General features: G+C 38.3%; 1 protein-coding gene across 6 annotated transcripts; it reads left to right on the forward strand.

Moving 5' to 3' along the window:
• Positions 1-1,666: 1,666 nt before the first annotated feature.
• Positions 1,667-10,338, forward strand: Tex30 (testis expressed 30). Of its 6 annotated transcripts, none has more exons than XM_076931965.1 (7): positions 1,678-1,819; positions 2,291-2,349; positions 4,969-4,988; positions 5,443-5,673; positions 8,377-8,428; positions 8,881-9,086; positions 9,887-10,338. In XM_076931965.1, the coding sequence occupies exons 3-7, from the start codon at positions 4,974-4,976 to the stop codon at positions 10,058-10,060; spliced, it is 678 nt and encodes a 225-aa protein (XP_076788080.1). In that variant the 5' UTR covers positions 1,678-1,819; positions 2,291-2,349; positions 4,969-4,973; the 3' UTR covers positions 10,061-10,338. The 6 variants fall into 6 exon arrangements, with proteins under 6 accessions (XP_034354162.1, XP_076788080.1, XP_076788079.1 ...); XM_076931964.1 differs by having other exon boundaries at positions 1,679-1,819; positions 4,901-4,988; XM_034498273.2 differs by having other exon boundaries at positions 1,679-1,819; positions 4,915-4,988.
• The last annotated feature ends 2,727 nt before the right edge of the window (positions 10,339-13,065 follow it).

Below are 13,065 nucleotides of genomic sequence, written 5' to 3' on the forward strand. Positions count from 1 at the left end.
AGAAATTATTTGAGAAGAATCAGAGTGCACTTGCATATTCCAAGCACAAGGTGACAGATCAAAGGACTCATTCTGTGCCTCCACTTAATAGACACAAATCATGTGAGTGGTTGTCTGGTGTTAAGGTGGGAAAGGGAATGACAGGTTTCTTCTAGAAATGATAAGATCTCCTTAGAATTTTGGTGATGGCTGCAAATAATTGTACAATTACTGGAAACTGAAACTTAGGACATGCAAATAAAACTTAGAAAAATAGCAGACACGAGGTAGCGATGTGTATTAGTAGTAGAACAGACAGTGGGAGTATGGATTCCGTCCTCCGTTACTGGACAGAGGACTCCAGTTTTCTTTTTAGGTAAGCAGTGTTAGACTTTGAGCATGTCCATGTCTAGAGGTCACCTTGATTCTTTTTTTGGTTGGTTAGTAGGTTTTGTTATTGTTTTTATGTTCTTTTGCAATGATCTTATGAATAACACATTGTAAATTGTTTCCATTGTTCCAAGAATTGATAAAATGTTTCATGGCATGTTGTCTACTCATATAGTACTGTTCCTTTCCTATGATTACAAAAATAACTCCAAAATTCCATTTGTTTGCTTGGTCTTTTGTTTTGGTCTGGTTTTTTGTTTGTGTTTGGTTTTGTCTGTCTTGTTAACATCACTTGCTCATTTGCATAGAAAGGCCTTTCTGTCTCTGGTCTGGGCTGCTTTCACCCTCCTACTCCTGAGCAGGGTGTAAGTCTGATCTGGCTGCAAAAATAAAATTGTTGCCTTGCAACATCTCAGTGTTGGCTCCTGGTTTTTGACACTGTAACACACTCAAGAATCCAAAGAAGAGGGGAAAGAGTCTGGGGAAGAAAAAGGGCAGAGGAGGGAGAGAAGGAAGACAAGTTAACAGACAAGAAAGTGTTCGTTTAAGATGTTAAGCCTAACTTGAGAAAGCACCTGTAATAAATGCTTTCCTCTCATTGTTTCTTAGTATGTACTGTGTCAGAAAAGAGGGCAGGTACCAAGTGCATAAGGGAGATTTAATTCATTCAGCAAACATTTGCCATGAGTTATCCTAATCAGGAGAGAGAGAGAGAGAGAGAGAGAGAGAGAGACAGAGACAGAGACAGAGACAGAGACACAGAGAGAGACAGAGACAGAGAGACAGAGACACAGAGAGCGACAGAGACACACACAGAGAGAGACAGAGACACAGAGACACAGAGAGAGAGAGAGAGAGAGGAGGAGAAGGAGGAGGAGGAGGAGGAGGAGGAGGAGGAGGAGGAGGAGGAGGAGGAGGAGGAGGAGGAGGAGGAGGAGGAGGAGAGCAGAGCAGAGCAGAGCAGAGCAGAGGAGGAAGAGGGGATGTTTCAAGTGCTCGATTTTGTTTGGGGCCGCACGTCCTGTGCCCATGAGGCACTGGATTGTACGTGCCTGAAACGCAAGGGGATAGAGAATTCACGCCGGGATGTGAGGAAGGGGCTGTCAGGGTTGACTCTATGCTTCTAAAGGGACGATCGGGCCGGAAGAGGCCAAGGCAGCGACGAGAACGTCTTTCCCGCGCTCGGCTGCACCAGTGTACAGACTCCGGCTTCAGGATTACAAACCCCAGGCGGCCGCGGAGGGCGGGGCCGAGCCAAAGCCAACGGAAAACTCTCCTTCCCGGCGAGCCCCGCGGCGCGCCCCACGAGCCCGGGGCGGAGCCTGCGTGCGCCAGCGCAGTAGCGGGCCGCGCTGACGGGGGCGGCGAGGCGGTCGCTTTGAGCGTGTTAGTTCGCTCCCTGAAGAGAGTGCGGGCGGTTGGGCGCTGGCAGTCACTCGTGTGTTCGCTGGTAAGCGCGGCGGCGGCGGGAAGTGGGGCAGCGGTGCCGAGCCCGGCGGGCGCCCATCCGGGCGGGCAGCTCCTCAGGCTGGCTGGCTGCCTCCGCCCGAGGCGTGTCTGGAAGCTCTGCCGTCGGGCGGCAGCCCGCGGTGTGTTTTGCCCGGGAGGGTTTGGTACGACGGGCAGGTGGAGCCGGGCCGCGGCGACTCTCGTGAGCCGTCGGGGGTGACGGCAGCTGAGCCTCCTCCCAGACGTGAGGTTCGCCACCCAGGCGGCTGCCCGGCCCGGGACAGGCGCGTTCGTTGAGCGAATAAACGACGGTTCCCGTCGACCTCTAACCTCGGGTTTGGAATTTTTGATCGTTTGCTGGGTCGACCCCGGTTTTGTTCGCGCGGTGACAGCCTAGGTAGTGCCGCAGACGGAACAGACAATGAGTAAAGGTTTATTTTATTTTATTTTATTTTATTTTTTAAACTGGAAGTCGGGTGGCCGTGGCGTTTTGGGAGCTTTGTGGAAGCTACGACCATAAAATACTATCTTGTGAGTATAAGTAGCCCTTCCCCCCTAAACTGTACGCTTGATTGTACCCCGTACGAATTAGCTATATTTATTTTGTATCACGAGTCGTCACCTTGCTTCTACCGGGTCGGTGCAATGTTCTCCATCTGCTGTGGAAGACATTGAGGCTGAGCCAGGCTTCGGTCCTCCCTTATCTAGAGGGGGTTGGGGGAGGGGGGTTGAGAAGCCAGAGATACCAGTTGCTTTGAGCTTTTACCATATGGGACATTTCGGTGTTACTAAAGCAGTAGAACAAGTTCATAATGAAGTCTGGAGAAGAGGCAAGTTTTCCTTAAAAATCCCAGATTAATCTAGAAGAGCTTCCCAGGTTGATATTAACTTAAAAACATGTATCTAATTGTACTGTGTTCTGAAATCCCATTAAAATTACAGGAAAGGGTTCTATATGCTTTTTTTTTTTTTTGGTTTGGTTTGGTTTGGTTTGGTTTTGTTTGTTTTGGTTTGGAGACAGGGTCTTGCCCAGGCTGGTCTCAAACTTGAAGTGATTTCCTTTCTGTCTTTCAAATCCTGAGATTTGAAACCTGGCTTTTTTGGGGGGGCGGGGGCGGGGGGCGCACCACAAAGTCACTGGAAAAGAGACCTTGGAAATATTAACACTTGAATAATGAACTCTTAAAGAGCAGTGGCTAAACCAGCAGGGGGGAACAATAAAACTAGTCTGAATAAATTAGAGCCTTCAGAGCACACAAAAACTGGCAGTACTTGATATAGTTGGAACTGGAAGGGTAAGTGCATTGATGTGGATAGAGGTGGAAGACTAATGTGTTAGTTTAATAAGTCTTTTTAAGGTATTTCCATTAGTTTCCCCATTTCACTCTCTTGAGTGATTGAGTGATTTCCCCAAATTTAAAAGATTAGAAAGAGGCTTATTTTGACAAAAAAAAATTTTTTTTTAAACTGGAGGAGCCACAGCAGTTAATTGTAAGAATACACATATGAAAATAAGAGCCCTAAAGCCATAATTCCTTCATCCACATCTCTTTCAAAACTTTAATAGCTAGATTAATAACCTCCAGGCTCAACAGGGTTGGGGTGGGATGACCACAACATGAGGAAACATACATATATACACAAGTTAGCCAGTGGTTGCTTCTGGAAGGTACTAAGGAATTTAATACTGAAGGAAGTGTGATAAGACCTTGCTATTTACATTTTTGTTATAGAATTTTTACTGGGACCTGGAGAGATGGTTTAGCTGAGAAAGAACCTGTTATAAAAGCTGAGACTCTTGTCTTTGGATCTGATGCATCCATTTAAAACCCAGGCCTAAACTGGAGGAGCCCAAATAGGCAGATACCTAAAGCTTATTGGCTGGCCAGACAGCTTACTCAAATTGTTACACTCGAAGTTCAGTGAGAGACCCTGTTTTAGTAAACAAGAGTGATAGAGGAAGACACCTGACCTCCACATGCAGGCACACACACACATGTACTTGCACACATGAACATACAGCACAAAGAATAATAAATGTATGTGTTGCCTGTTTTTAAAAGTACAGATTATTTGATATAGCATTTTCTTTCCCATGAATTTTTCTTGCAGATGTACCTACACACCTGTAAGTATATCTGCTAAAAAGAGTCACAAGAAGCAAGTAATCCTGGTTGCCTTGAGAGGGGTTCTGAATGCAAGGCAAAAGTGAAATCAGACAATATAATATATTCCTGTTATCTTGAGCTTTGGACCATGTTACTGTTACCTACTGAATAAACAAATGCCAGTGAAAGCATATGGATGATAATAGAAATTCTCATGCAAGTGATATGCTGAAAAATGAAAGCTCTCACAGTAAAAAGGATCACAAAGATTATAGTGGCTTTTATGGCTTATGGTTCTTTAGCTCAGTTGTGACTTAGACTAGGTTCCAGGCTTTAATTTGGCTTTAAGTTTTTCTCAAACTGTCTTTATTATGGGATTCTGGTTGAAAATGAAAAAATTCCTGGGATAGATTTTCTCTGTGGGTCATGGTGAAAATCAAAATTTCTTGGAATCTGTTATAGCTTAACTCAGAAAGCCAAACCCAGAGTCAATAGGATCACATGACAAGGACTTCTGTTATATGAAACAGAGAAAAATGAAATGATGGAAATGATTTAATATCTTCAGGAAAATTAAATTGAAAATTGTTGAGACTGTATCAAAAAAGGAATGATGAAAATTATTTAGTAGATATATACAAATTAAGTTGGGGTGGTAAAGAATGAAGATTCTTATAAATATATTTCAAAAATATTTTTGTAAAGGTACAGTGTCTTGTTTTGGAATAACTACTTTAAGGCCTCTATGTCAAAGTATCAAATTTGCTTTATCTTATATAATATCTGCCAGCTCCTGTAATTAGTTTGAGTGCTCATAAAAGTCTTGAAAGTAATATATTATTGAGTAATAAATATGTACAGAGATACCAGTGTGTAAAGAGCTAATTTCTAATTGTGTTTATTTCAGCTTTTGAATGTGCTCATTCATAGTTTTTGGGTCATATCCATGTCTCACAACTCACCTTTTACAACAGAATCTTCTTTTCAGGGAGATGCCCTTTGCTTCTCAGATGTAATGCACCTTATGTTTATTTTTCAACAGTGAAAATGAGTCATACAGAGGTAAGATATTTTCATATATTCAGTATTTTCTGGTTAACTTCTGGGAGGTAGGAGAATGGGTTAATCATTATTTCTGTATAGTAGCCTTGTTTTCAGTTTGCACAGTAGAGGCAGAATAGAATTAGAATTGCAGAGTAATGATTCCAGAACAAGAACCTGACTTTTGATTCTTAGTTAATAGCTATGTAACCAAGCAGATTACTTAATCTGCTATGCCTTATCTATAAAGTAGGAATAATAGTAATTGCCTCCTAGAATTATAAGGAATGCTTACATGAGTTAACACATTAGCACTTAAAGCACATGACAGAAAATATTTCTTAAATACTATAAATATGACTTGTATAGAGGCCATGCATTCAGTCTTAAGTCTTACAAAACAAATATGTATATTTATTCAGGTGTTTAAATAGTCAAGAAAGTAATTTGATACTTTTATTCTCTCGAATTTTAGGTTAAATTAAAAATACCTTTTGGAAATAAATTACTGGATGCTGTTTGTTTGGTACCTAACAAGAACATAGCATATGGAATCATTCTTACACATGGAGCATCAGGAGATATGAACCTTCCTCATTTGATGTCACTGGCATCCCATCTTGCATCTCACGGGTTTTTTTGCCTGAGATTTACTTGCAAAGGCCTTAATATTGTACACAGAATTAAGGCATATAAAGCAGTTTTGGTAAGAAAAATACATTTACCTATAATCAGGTTCTGTGTGGGGCAGTGGGCTATGAGAAGCTGCTTCTCACAGCCCACCGCCCCACGGTTCTGATTAAAATTCTTCATAAATTTAAGATATTCTGTTGTCTGACTTAACATTTAGATAAAAATATCTTAATGAGTATCCTTGGAAACTTGGCAGTACACGGAGGTTATTTAATGTTCATATTTCTCTTTTTTCTGTCATCAGTTTGTTTTCATGGAGATGAATGTTGACATCATAAAGTATTCTTTCATGCTGCTGCTCAAGAAACTCACTAAAATAATGTAACTTTAGAATGTAGTTTTGGCAATCTAGAGGAGTAAACATACTATAATATGCATATAACAAATATATCATCTTTATATGTTGTTTCTAAGCATGACTTAAAATTCCTGGAAAAAGGACAACGCTGAATTTCCTTTAAATTATTTATATTGAATGCTATTTTCATCAAATTTGAAATTAACAGCTTTAAAAAGATAATTTGTCCTTTATCGGGTTTACTGTTTATATCTTATTTGGTGGCATGAACCTGGAAGAATGGGACCTAAAAATGAGGCAGACTAAAGTCTTATGCAATAACCAGCTTTATTTAGAGTATATACTCTTTAAGTTTATACTTTTAAGAGTTAAGAAGCATCACATGATTAAGCTATTCAATAACAAAGACAACCCACAAGTGGCAAAATTCTGTTTTTCATAGGGGCATATGAATAACAAAAGCTGAAGTAATCTCACGTCTATCTTCCACACTTGGGAGTAATGCATAATAACACATTCCAACAGTTTTTGAAGAAACTCAAGTCACAAGACTCTTATCTTGTTTTCTTGGAGTTTTCTCACAGGCACTCAGAATTGTCACATGACTCTGTCCTTGGACCGTGTTCTGACAGTTCCCCCTGTTTTATTTTTTAATGGCAGGACCTCCAGAATGGTTTTAATTTGAAGTGTTTTAGATAAATCTAATGTCATTTAATTAGTGAATATCCTATATGCAAGCAAATTATAATACTAAATAATACTCAACCACTAAGAAAAGAGATCCAAACTAAGTCTGGTACTATTAATTAAATTATTATATTGATCAGAAAATTCTAGTGAATAGCTTGAAAAAAGAGACCCATATGATTAATTGCTGACATCGGGTCTTTCCCTTATTTATTAATTGAGCAAGGACAGTAAGGTAAGCAGTTAGTATCTTATGGCCTTTACTGTGGTAAATAAATCCATTCCAAAGGTTTATTCTCTATGCTGTAATACCTGTACGAGACAGTTTAGTGAGGGAAATAAGTTAAAGGCAGCAAAGGGTACACTTAATACACAAATGGTTATTTTAGTCGGGATTCAAATAGTGTTTCCTTTGCCACTCAAAATAATGTGAAAGGACTGTCCAACACGGTCTTTTGTTCTAGAATTTTAAATAGATTGGTTAGTACATAATTAGGAAAACATTTTAATTTTGCTGAAATTGCACTGGAAATACCAAGTGCAACTCATGCAGCCAGAGAGAGATGGGTACATGAGGTACTTTTTCCCTAGCTTGCTTAGGTTGTAAAGTTTTCAGGCAATGGAGGATATGTATCTAAAGGAAGCTCCAGTAAGGGAGCTGACGGAACCCTCACTGGCCTAGTTTGTGTCATTTTATAATTTTTGATTTCACCTCCACAAGGAAAACCTCCTTTTCTCCTCTTTTGTCAATTTTAAGGTTTAGTCACCCAGTTTATATTCATTCAAGGCATCAGCCTTCTCTTTGTCATGATTAACACCCTCCTTATCGTCCTTAAGTATTTTAGTAACAATTTGAATCAATGCCCAAGTGACCCAAAATCGAATAGGGATCTTTCCCCTTGTTTATGTGCTTTTTCAGTATTCTTTTACACTTTCCCATACTTCACCCAAAGTTCCTTCTTCTAGAAGTCAGGGATTATGATCATAAACAACTTGCAAGAAATCTAGTAATTGTGATTTTGATACTTAAGCTTCTTCTTTAGGAAATTAAGCACAGGCTCCTCAACATAAGGCAAAGCTTTCCCTGGTTTCTGCCCTGTTATACTCACCTCCTTCTGTGAGGGTCTCCACTCTCTTACCTCATAGTTGACTTCAGGTCCCTGGTGCCATTTACCACTCTAGAGGCAGTGGGAACTAGGAGCTGATAAATTAGGCAGACTAACGTCTTATATGCAATAACCAACTTTATTTAGAGCATCAGGCAATTTATAGTTTGAGGGTTAAGAATCACATGAATAAAGAGTTCAATTACCAGGACAAGCTATATATAGCTAGAACGTACATGAATATTTACTTAAGTAAACTCACTGCTATCTGCTACACCTAGGAGGAGCATAAGAACACATTCCAGGAACAATTCTGTTTTGAAGAAACTGATGTCACACGACTCTTTTTGTTTTCTCACAAGCACTAAGAATTCTCACACGACTCCATTCTCAGATTCTATCCCGATAGTATACTGTATATTTTTATAAAGACAAATTTATTTTTCCCTGACATATTAACCAACATAAGTATTAATAGTGAATATATGACCAGAAGAGGAAAGAACTGTAAGAATCTGTACAGTTGTCTTTACATAAATTCTTGTATATATCAGCAATGGCAAGACTGTCTGGCGGCATATAATATGAGAGGAGGTAATAATTTCTTTTTGGTTGATTTACCTAGAATTACCTGAAGACCTCAGGAGAATACAAACTTGCTGGTGTTTTTCTTGGAGGTAAGCTTCAGTATAAATTGTAATATTAAAACTGATAACAGGAAGTTAATTTAATAGTTATTTTGTTTTGATATATAACTTTGATACTTTATTATAAAGTATTTTATATACTTAAAGCAGATTAAAGCATTTGTGTTTTATAAGGTTCCTTTTGCTTTATAGCATTTTATTACTCTTAAAGTTGATTCATTGAAAAAGAATTTCTTCATTCTTTTAAGTATTGAGAAAAAGAATTGCTTCTTTTTACAATTTGGCTTAAGCCAGATCAGTTTTTAGCTTTTATTAAAACTGTAGGTTTCCATTAAGACAAGTGGAATTTGTTGGTTGACACTTTTTTGAGTTGTGATTTTTTTTTTCCTCCATAAATATGAATGGAAAATCTAATTTTACCATACCACCACTACTATTGTATGTAAATGTTTATATTTCTAATTGAGTTTAATTGATTTTAGGTCGTTCCATGGGCTCAAGAGCAGCTGCTTCTGTAATGTGTCATACTGAGCCAGATGATGCCGTTGATTTTGTTCGAGGTCTCATTTGTATTTCTTACCCACTGCACCATCCAAAGCAGCAGCATAAACTCAGAGACGAAGATCTCTTTCGTATAAAGGATCCTGTACTGTTTGTGTCAGGCTCAGCAGATGAAATGTGTGAAAAGGTGAATTGGAACTCTACATTCGTATGAGTGAAAGAAACATATTAGGGGCAAGATTATTACCTGCCAAATTTAGCCTCTGGTTGTGGTGACCCATACCTTTAACCCCAACACTCAGGAGATAGAAGCTGATGGATTTCTGTGAGTTCAAGACCAGCTTGGTTATGTGTATAGGAAGTTCCAGGACAGCCAGGGTTACATCCATTCTTTTTCAAAAAACAAAAACAAACAAACAAAAATGTTCATTTGTCTAATGTTTAGAATACATAAAAATAAAAACATGCTAACAAAATATGTCTCACCAAAGGGATTTGATAAATAGGTTTAATCCTTTATTTGAAGAATTAATATCTAATTGTTAAGACTTGGGAGATATTAGAATATACATTTGCCTTATTTTAAGTTTTAGACAGGTTGTTATTAACTCCAAGGTGAGCTTTGGCAGCATTAATATATTACTGAATATTAGCCAAATGTGAAACTACTAATTTCCTTGGAAAACTAAAATTTCCTTGGAAAAATAAGTTTTGTTAAAAAAAAATTCTTTTTTTTTTTTGAGTAACTCAAATCTGCTTAACTTTTTCTCGTCAGCAAATGCTTGGTGTATTCTGTGATGTGATTGCATGAAAGAAGTGGACTGACTCTACTATTGATGTTTCATTATATACTCCATTGTCTATAAAGTTGCCTGTAGAGCAGGTATTTAAAAGAAACTCTTGAGTGACTCTCAGTCCAGTAGAGATAAGGGAAACAGTCTTTTACTAAATATCAATAGACTCTAATATCCTCTTTTTCCTTTCTAGAACTTGTTGGAGAAAGTAGCACAGAAAATGCAAGCTCCCAGTAAAATTCATTGGATTGAGAAGGCAAATCATTCCATGGCAGTGAAAGGACGGTCAACAAATGATGTATTCAAAGAAATAAACACACAGATCTTGTTTTGGATCCAAGAAATCACTGAAATGGACAAGAAATAATTGTCATTAAAAGCCATGTTTTGAATAAAAGTACGGTTGGTTAATTTGATAAACTAAAGTATACCTCTCAGCATTGTGAGATGTATTTCAGACTAACGTTCTTTAATGTTGCCCTATTTTTGAAACATTGTATCGTGAAAATATCCTTTACAAGATGTCTTTTGAAAGCACTGTTATAGTTATATGAAGATAATGTACAAATATTAAAGGTTGTCTATAATTTATTTTCATTAGTATAGTTAAGTTTTGAAAAATTAAACATTTGCATTTTGTTACAATGGTGCCTTTGTTTTACTCTGAAATACAGATAAGAAAATGCTTAATTTTGAGAAGTAGTATCACCTTTTAAAAAGAGAAGAAAGTGCTGGCAAGATGCCTCAGTTATAAAGAGCTTGTTATGCAAACATGAGCACTTAAATTTTTAAAAAGTTTGCTTTCATTTATTTTGGAATGGTGGGATATATACAGAAGTCAAAGGTCAATGTGGGACAGTGGTTTTCTAATTTTAAGCTTGGTGGTCAGTACCCTTCTCCTTGGCATCTTGCCAGCCCTTGAATTCAGTCCCTAGTAATGTAAAGAAGTGTGTACAACAGCATGCCCCTATAAACCTGGCACTGGGACTTGCTGACCAGCCAGTCTAGCCAAGTCAGTGGGTTCTAATTTCAGAGGCAGTGTTTTAAAAAATAAGGTGGAACACAAGTGCATTTACCTTGAGACTCCACATTTATACTTCATAAAGTGAAAGAGATAGTGTTGGGTTGATTGTTCAGACTTGTAGCTTCAAACCTTGGGCTCAACACAGTTAAAAGAAACAGGTGGAGAGGTCATAGAGGTACATTCCAAACAACCCTGAATGTTTTTAAGAGTGAAGTAGCAACTTTCATTCACAAAATGTGTACTTAATGTCTATTATTAAAGTAGGTGGTATTAGGTAAAGCTTCAGTAGTACGTTTTCCAGAAAAAAATATTTTAAATGAGGAATGGTTCTACGCTAAACTCTATCATAACTTACCTACTGCTCTAGGCACTAAGCTTCAAGATGCTGGGTATCTTTGAAGTTCTTTATTCCTCCCACCCTGGTAAAGTAGATGAATTTTTTTCCACCTTAGATACAGCATAAATAAAATCCTGGGAAAATGTTCAGGTCATTTATATCATAGTAGAAAATGATGTATAATGATAATTTCAAACCTTTTTTTATCACTGTATATAATACTTTTTGACTCATTTTCTGAACAAGACATTTTTAAATGTGTAAACAGAATGAATATTTAAAATTAAAAAAAAGAGTACCGTGTCAAAACATTGTAAGCCAAAACAAACAACAAAAAACCCAATGTACTCCAAGCTATCCATTGAAAGATAATAGGAACTACAACTTAAAATAATGAGAAAGAAGTGGGACGTAGTGGTAGAGCTTTTGCCTGGCATGAATGAGCCTCTGGATTCAGTCTGCACCAGGAAAATTATAAAAGGGAAATGACAGTACAAAAGGAAACTTGCAAATCATCAGCATATAAAGTAGGTTTAAAAGATCAGTAGTAAGGCTATAAAATTTTTATTCTGAACAAACTATAAAAGTAAAATATGTGGATGGTGTCATCCCTGGCCTGGTAGTCCTCGGTTCTGTAAGAACTCAGGCTGAGAAAGTCATGGGAATCACACCAGTAAGCAGCACCATTCCATGGTTTCTTTTATCAGTTGCTGACTCCAAGTTCCTACTATGACTTCCCTCAGTGATGGGCTGTTACCTGAAGTATAAACTGAAATAAACCCTGTCCTCCCAACTTCCTTTTGGTTATACTGTTGGATCACAGCAGTAGTAACCCTAAGACAGCAATCATAGATACTACTTTAAACAGAAATAGTAATTATTCAAAAATCAATGGTGTATAAGAAATTACTGTGGTGTTTTATGTAATAGCTTGCCATTTGAAAACCATGTGCCTAATTTTGATGGGTAAGAACATGTAGCTCATTCATTTCTAAAGCTGAAGTGAGTACCAAAGGTAAGACCTTGTGTGCTTCCCTCCTTACTGCCACATTTAGTAGGAAAGTACACAGCCCTCTTTATCACAAATACTATGAAAGAGCCATCCTCCTGCCCCTGATCATTAATGACACTGTCTTGGGATGTTATTGCTGTGAAAAGACATGACCATGGCAATCCTTAAAGAACAGATATTTAATTGGGGCCAGCTTACAGTTTGAGAGCTTTAGTCCATTAGTGTCATGATGACCGGAAGCATGGAAGTAGCCAACCAGACATACTGGAGAAGCTGAGAGTTCTCTATCCAGATGAGCAGGCAGAAGCTATGCCCATAGACCTCAAAGCCCACCTCCACAATGACACATCCTCCAACAAGGTCACACCTACTTTAACAAGCCACACCTAACAGTGCCATTCTCTGTGGCTAAGCAGTCAAACACATGAATTTTTGGTGGCCATTCCTATTCAAAGCACCAGACACCTACCCACTTAACACTAGTACTTATTTATTTTAGTGTATGAGATAGTGGGTTTCACTACAACAATGATCAGATGTTTTACCTGAGTCAAACATGATTTGTCAGGGCTTAATAGTCAGGTACTATAAAGATGTCCAAGAGGTAAAAAGGGTTAGGATGTGTTGTGTCTAATTGAGGCTACTTTCAATTCTCACCTGACTAATTGCAATATTTTAAGTGATGCTTCACTTCTTAATTGTCTACTTGCTCTGATCAACTGGTACTTCACCCCAAGGCCTGACACTATTACTGATGCTATGGTATGCTTACAGACGGGCTTATCATGACTGCCCTTCGAAAGACCTAACAAGCAGCTGAAACAGTCAGATGCAGATATTTACACCCAACCAATAGACAGAAGATAGTGACTCCTGTAGGTGAATTAGAGAAAAGCTGGAAGAAGCTGAGGAGGAGGGCGACCCTATAGGCAGATCATCAGTCTCAATTAACCTGGATCCCTGAGATCTCTCAGACACTGAGCCACCAACCAGGCAACA

This window comes from Arvicanthis niloticus, chromosome 3 (genome assembly GCF_011762505.2).
Source record: "Arvicanthis niloticus isolate mArvNil1 chromosome 3, mArvNil1.pat.X, whole genome shotgun sequence".
Classification (NCBI taxonomy): Eukaryota; Metazoa; Chordata; class Mammalia; order Rodentia; family Muridae; genus Arvicanthis; species Arvicanthis niloticus.

What these genes read in the sequence shown, in the direction of transcription:
- Tex30 (XM_034498271.2), top strand. An exon ending in AGGCATATAAAGCAGTTTTG is followed by an intron (nt 5,674 to 8,376) that starts GTAAGAAAAATA and finishes TGATTTACCTAG; the next exon opens with AATTACCTGAAGACCTCAGG. An exon ending in CAGATGAAATGTGTGAAAAG is followed by an intron (nt 9,087 to 9,886) that starts GTGAATTGGAAC and finishes TTTCCTTTCTAG; the next exon opens with AACTTGTTGGAGAAAGTAGC.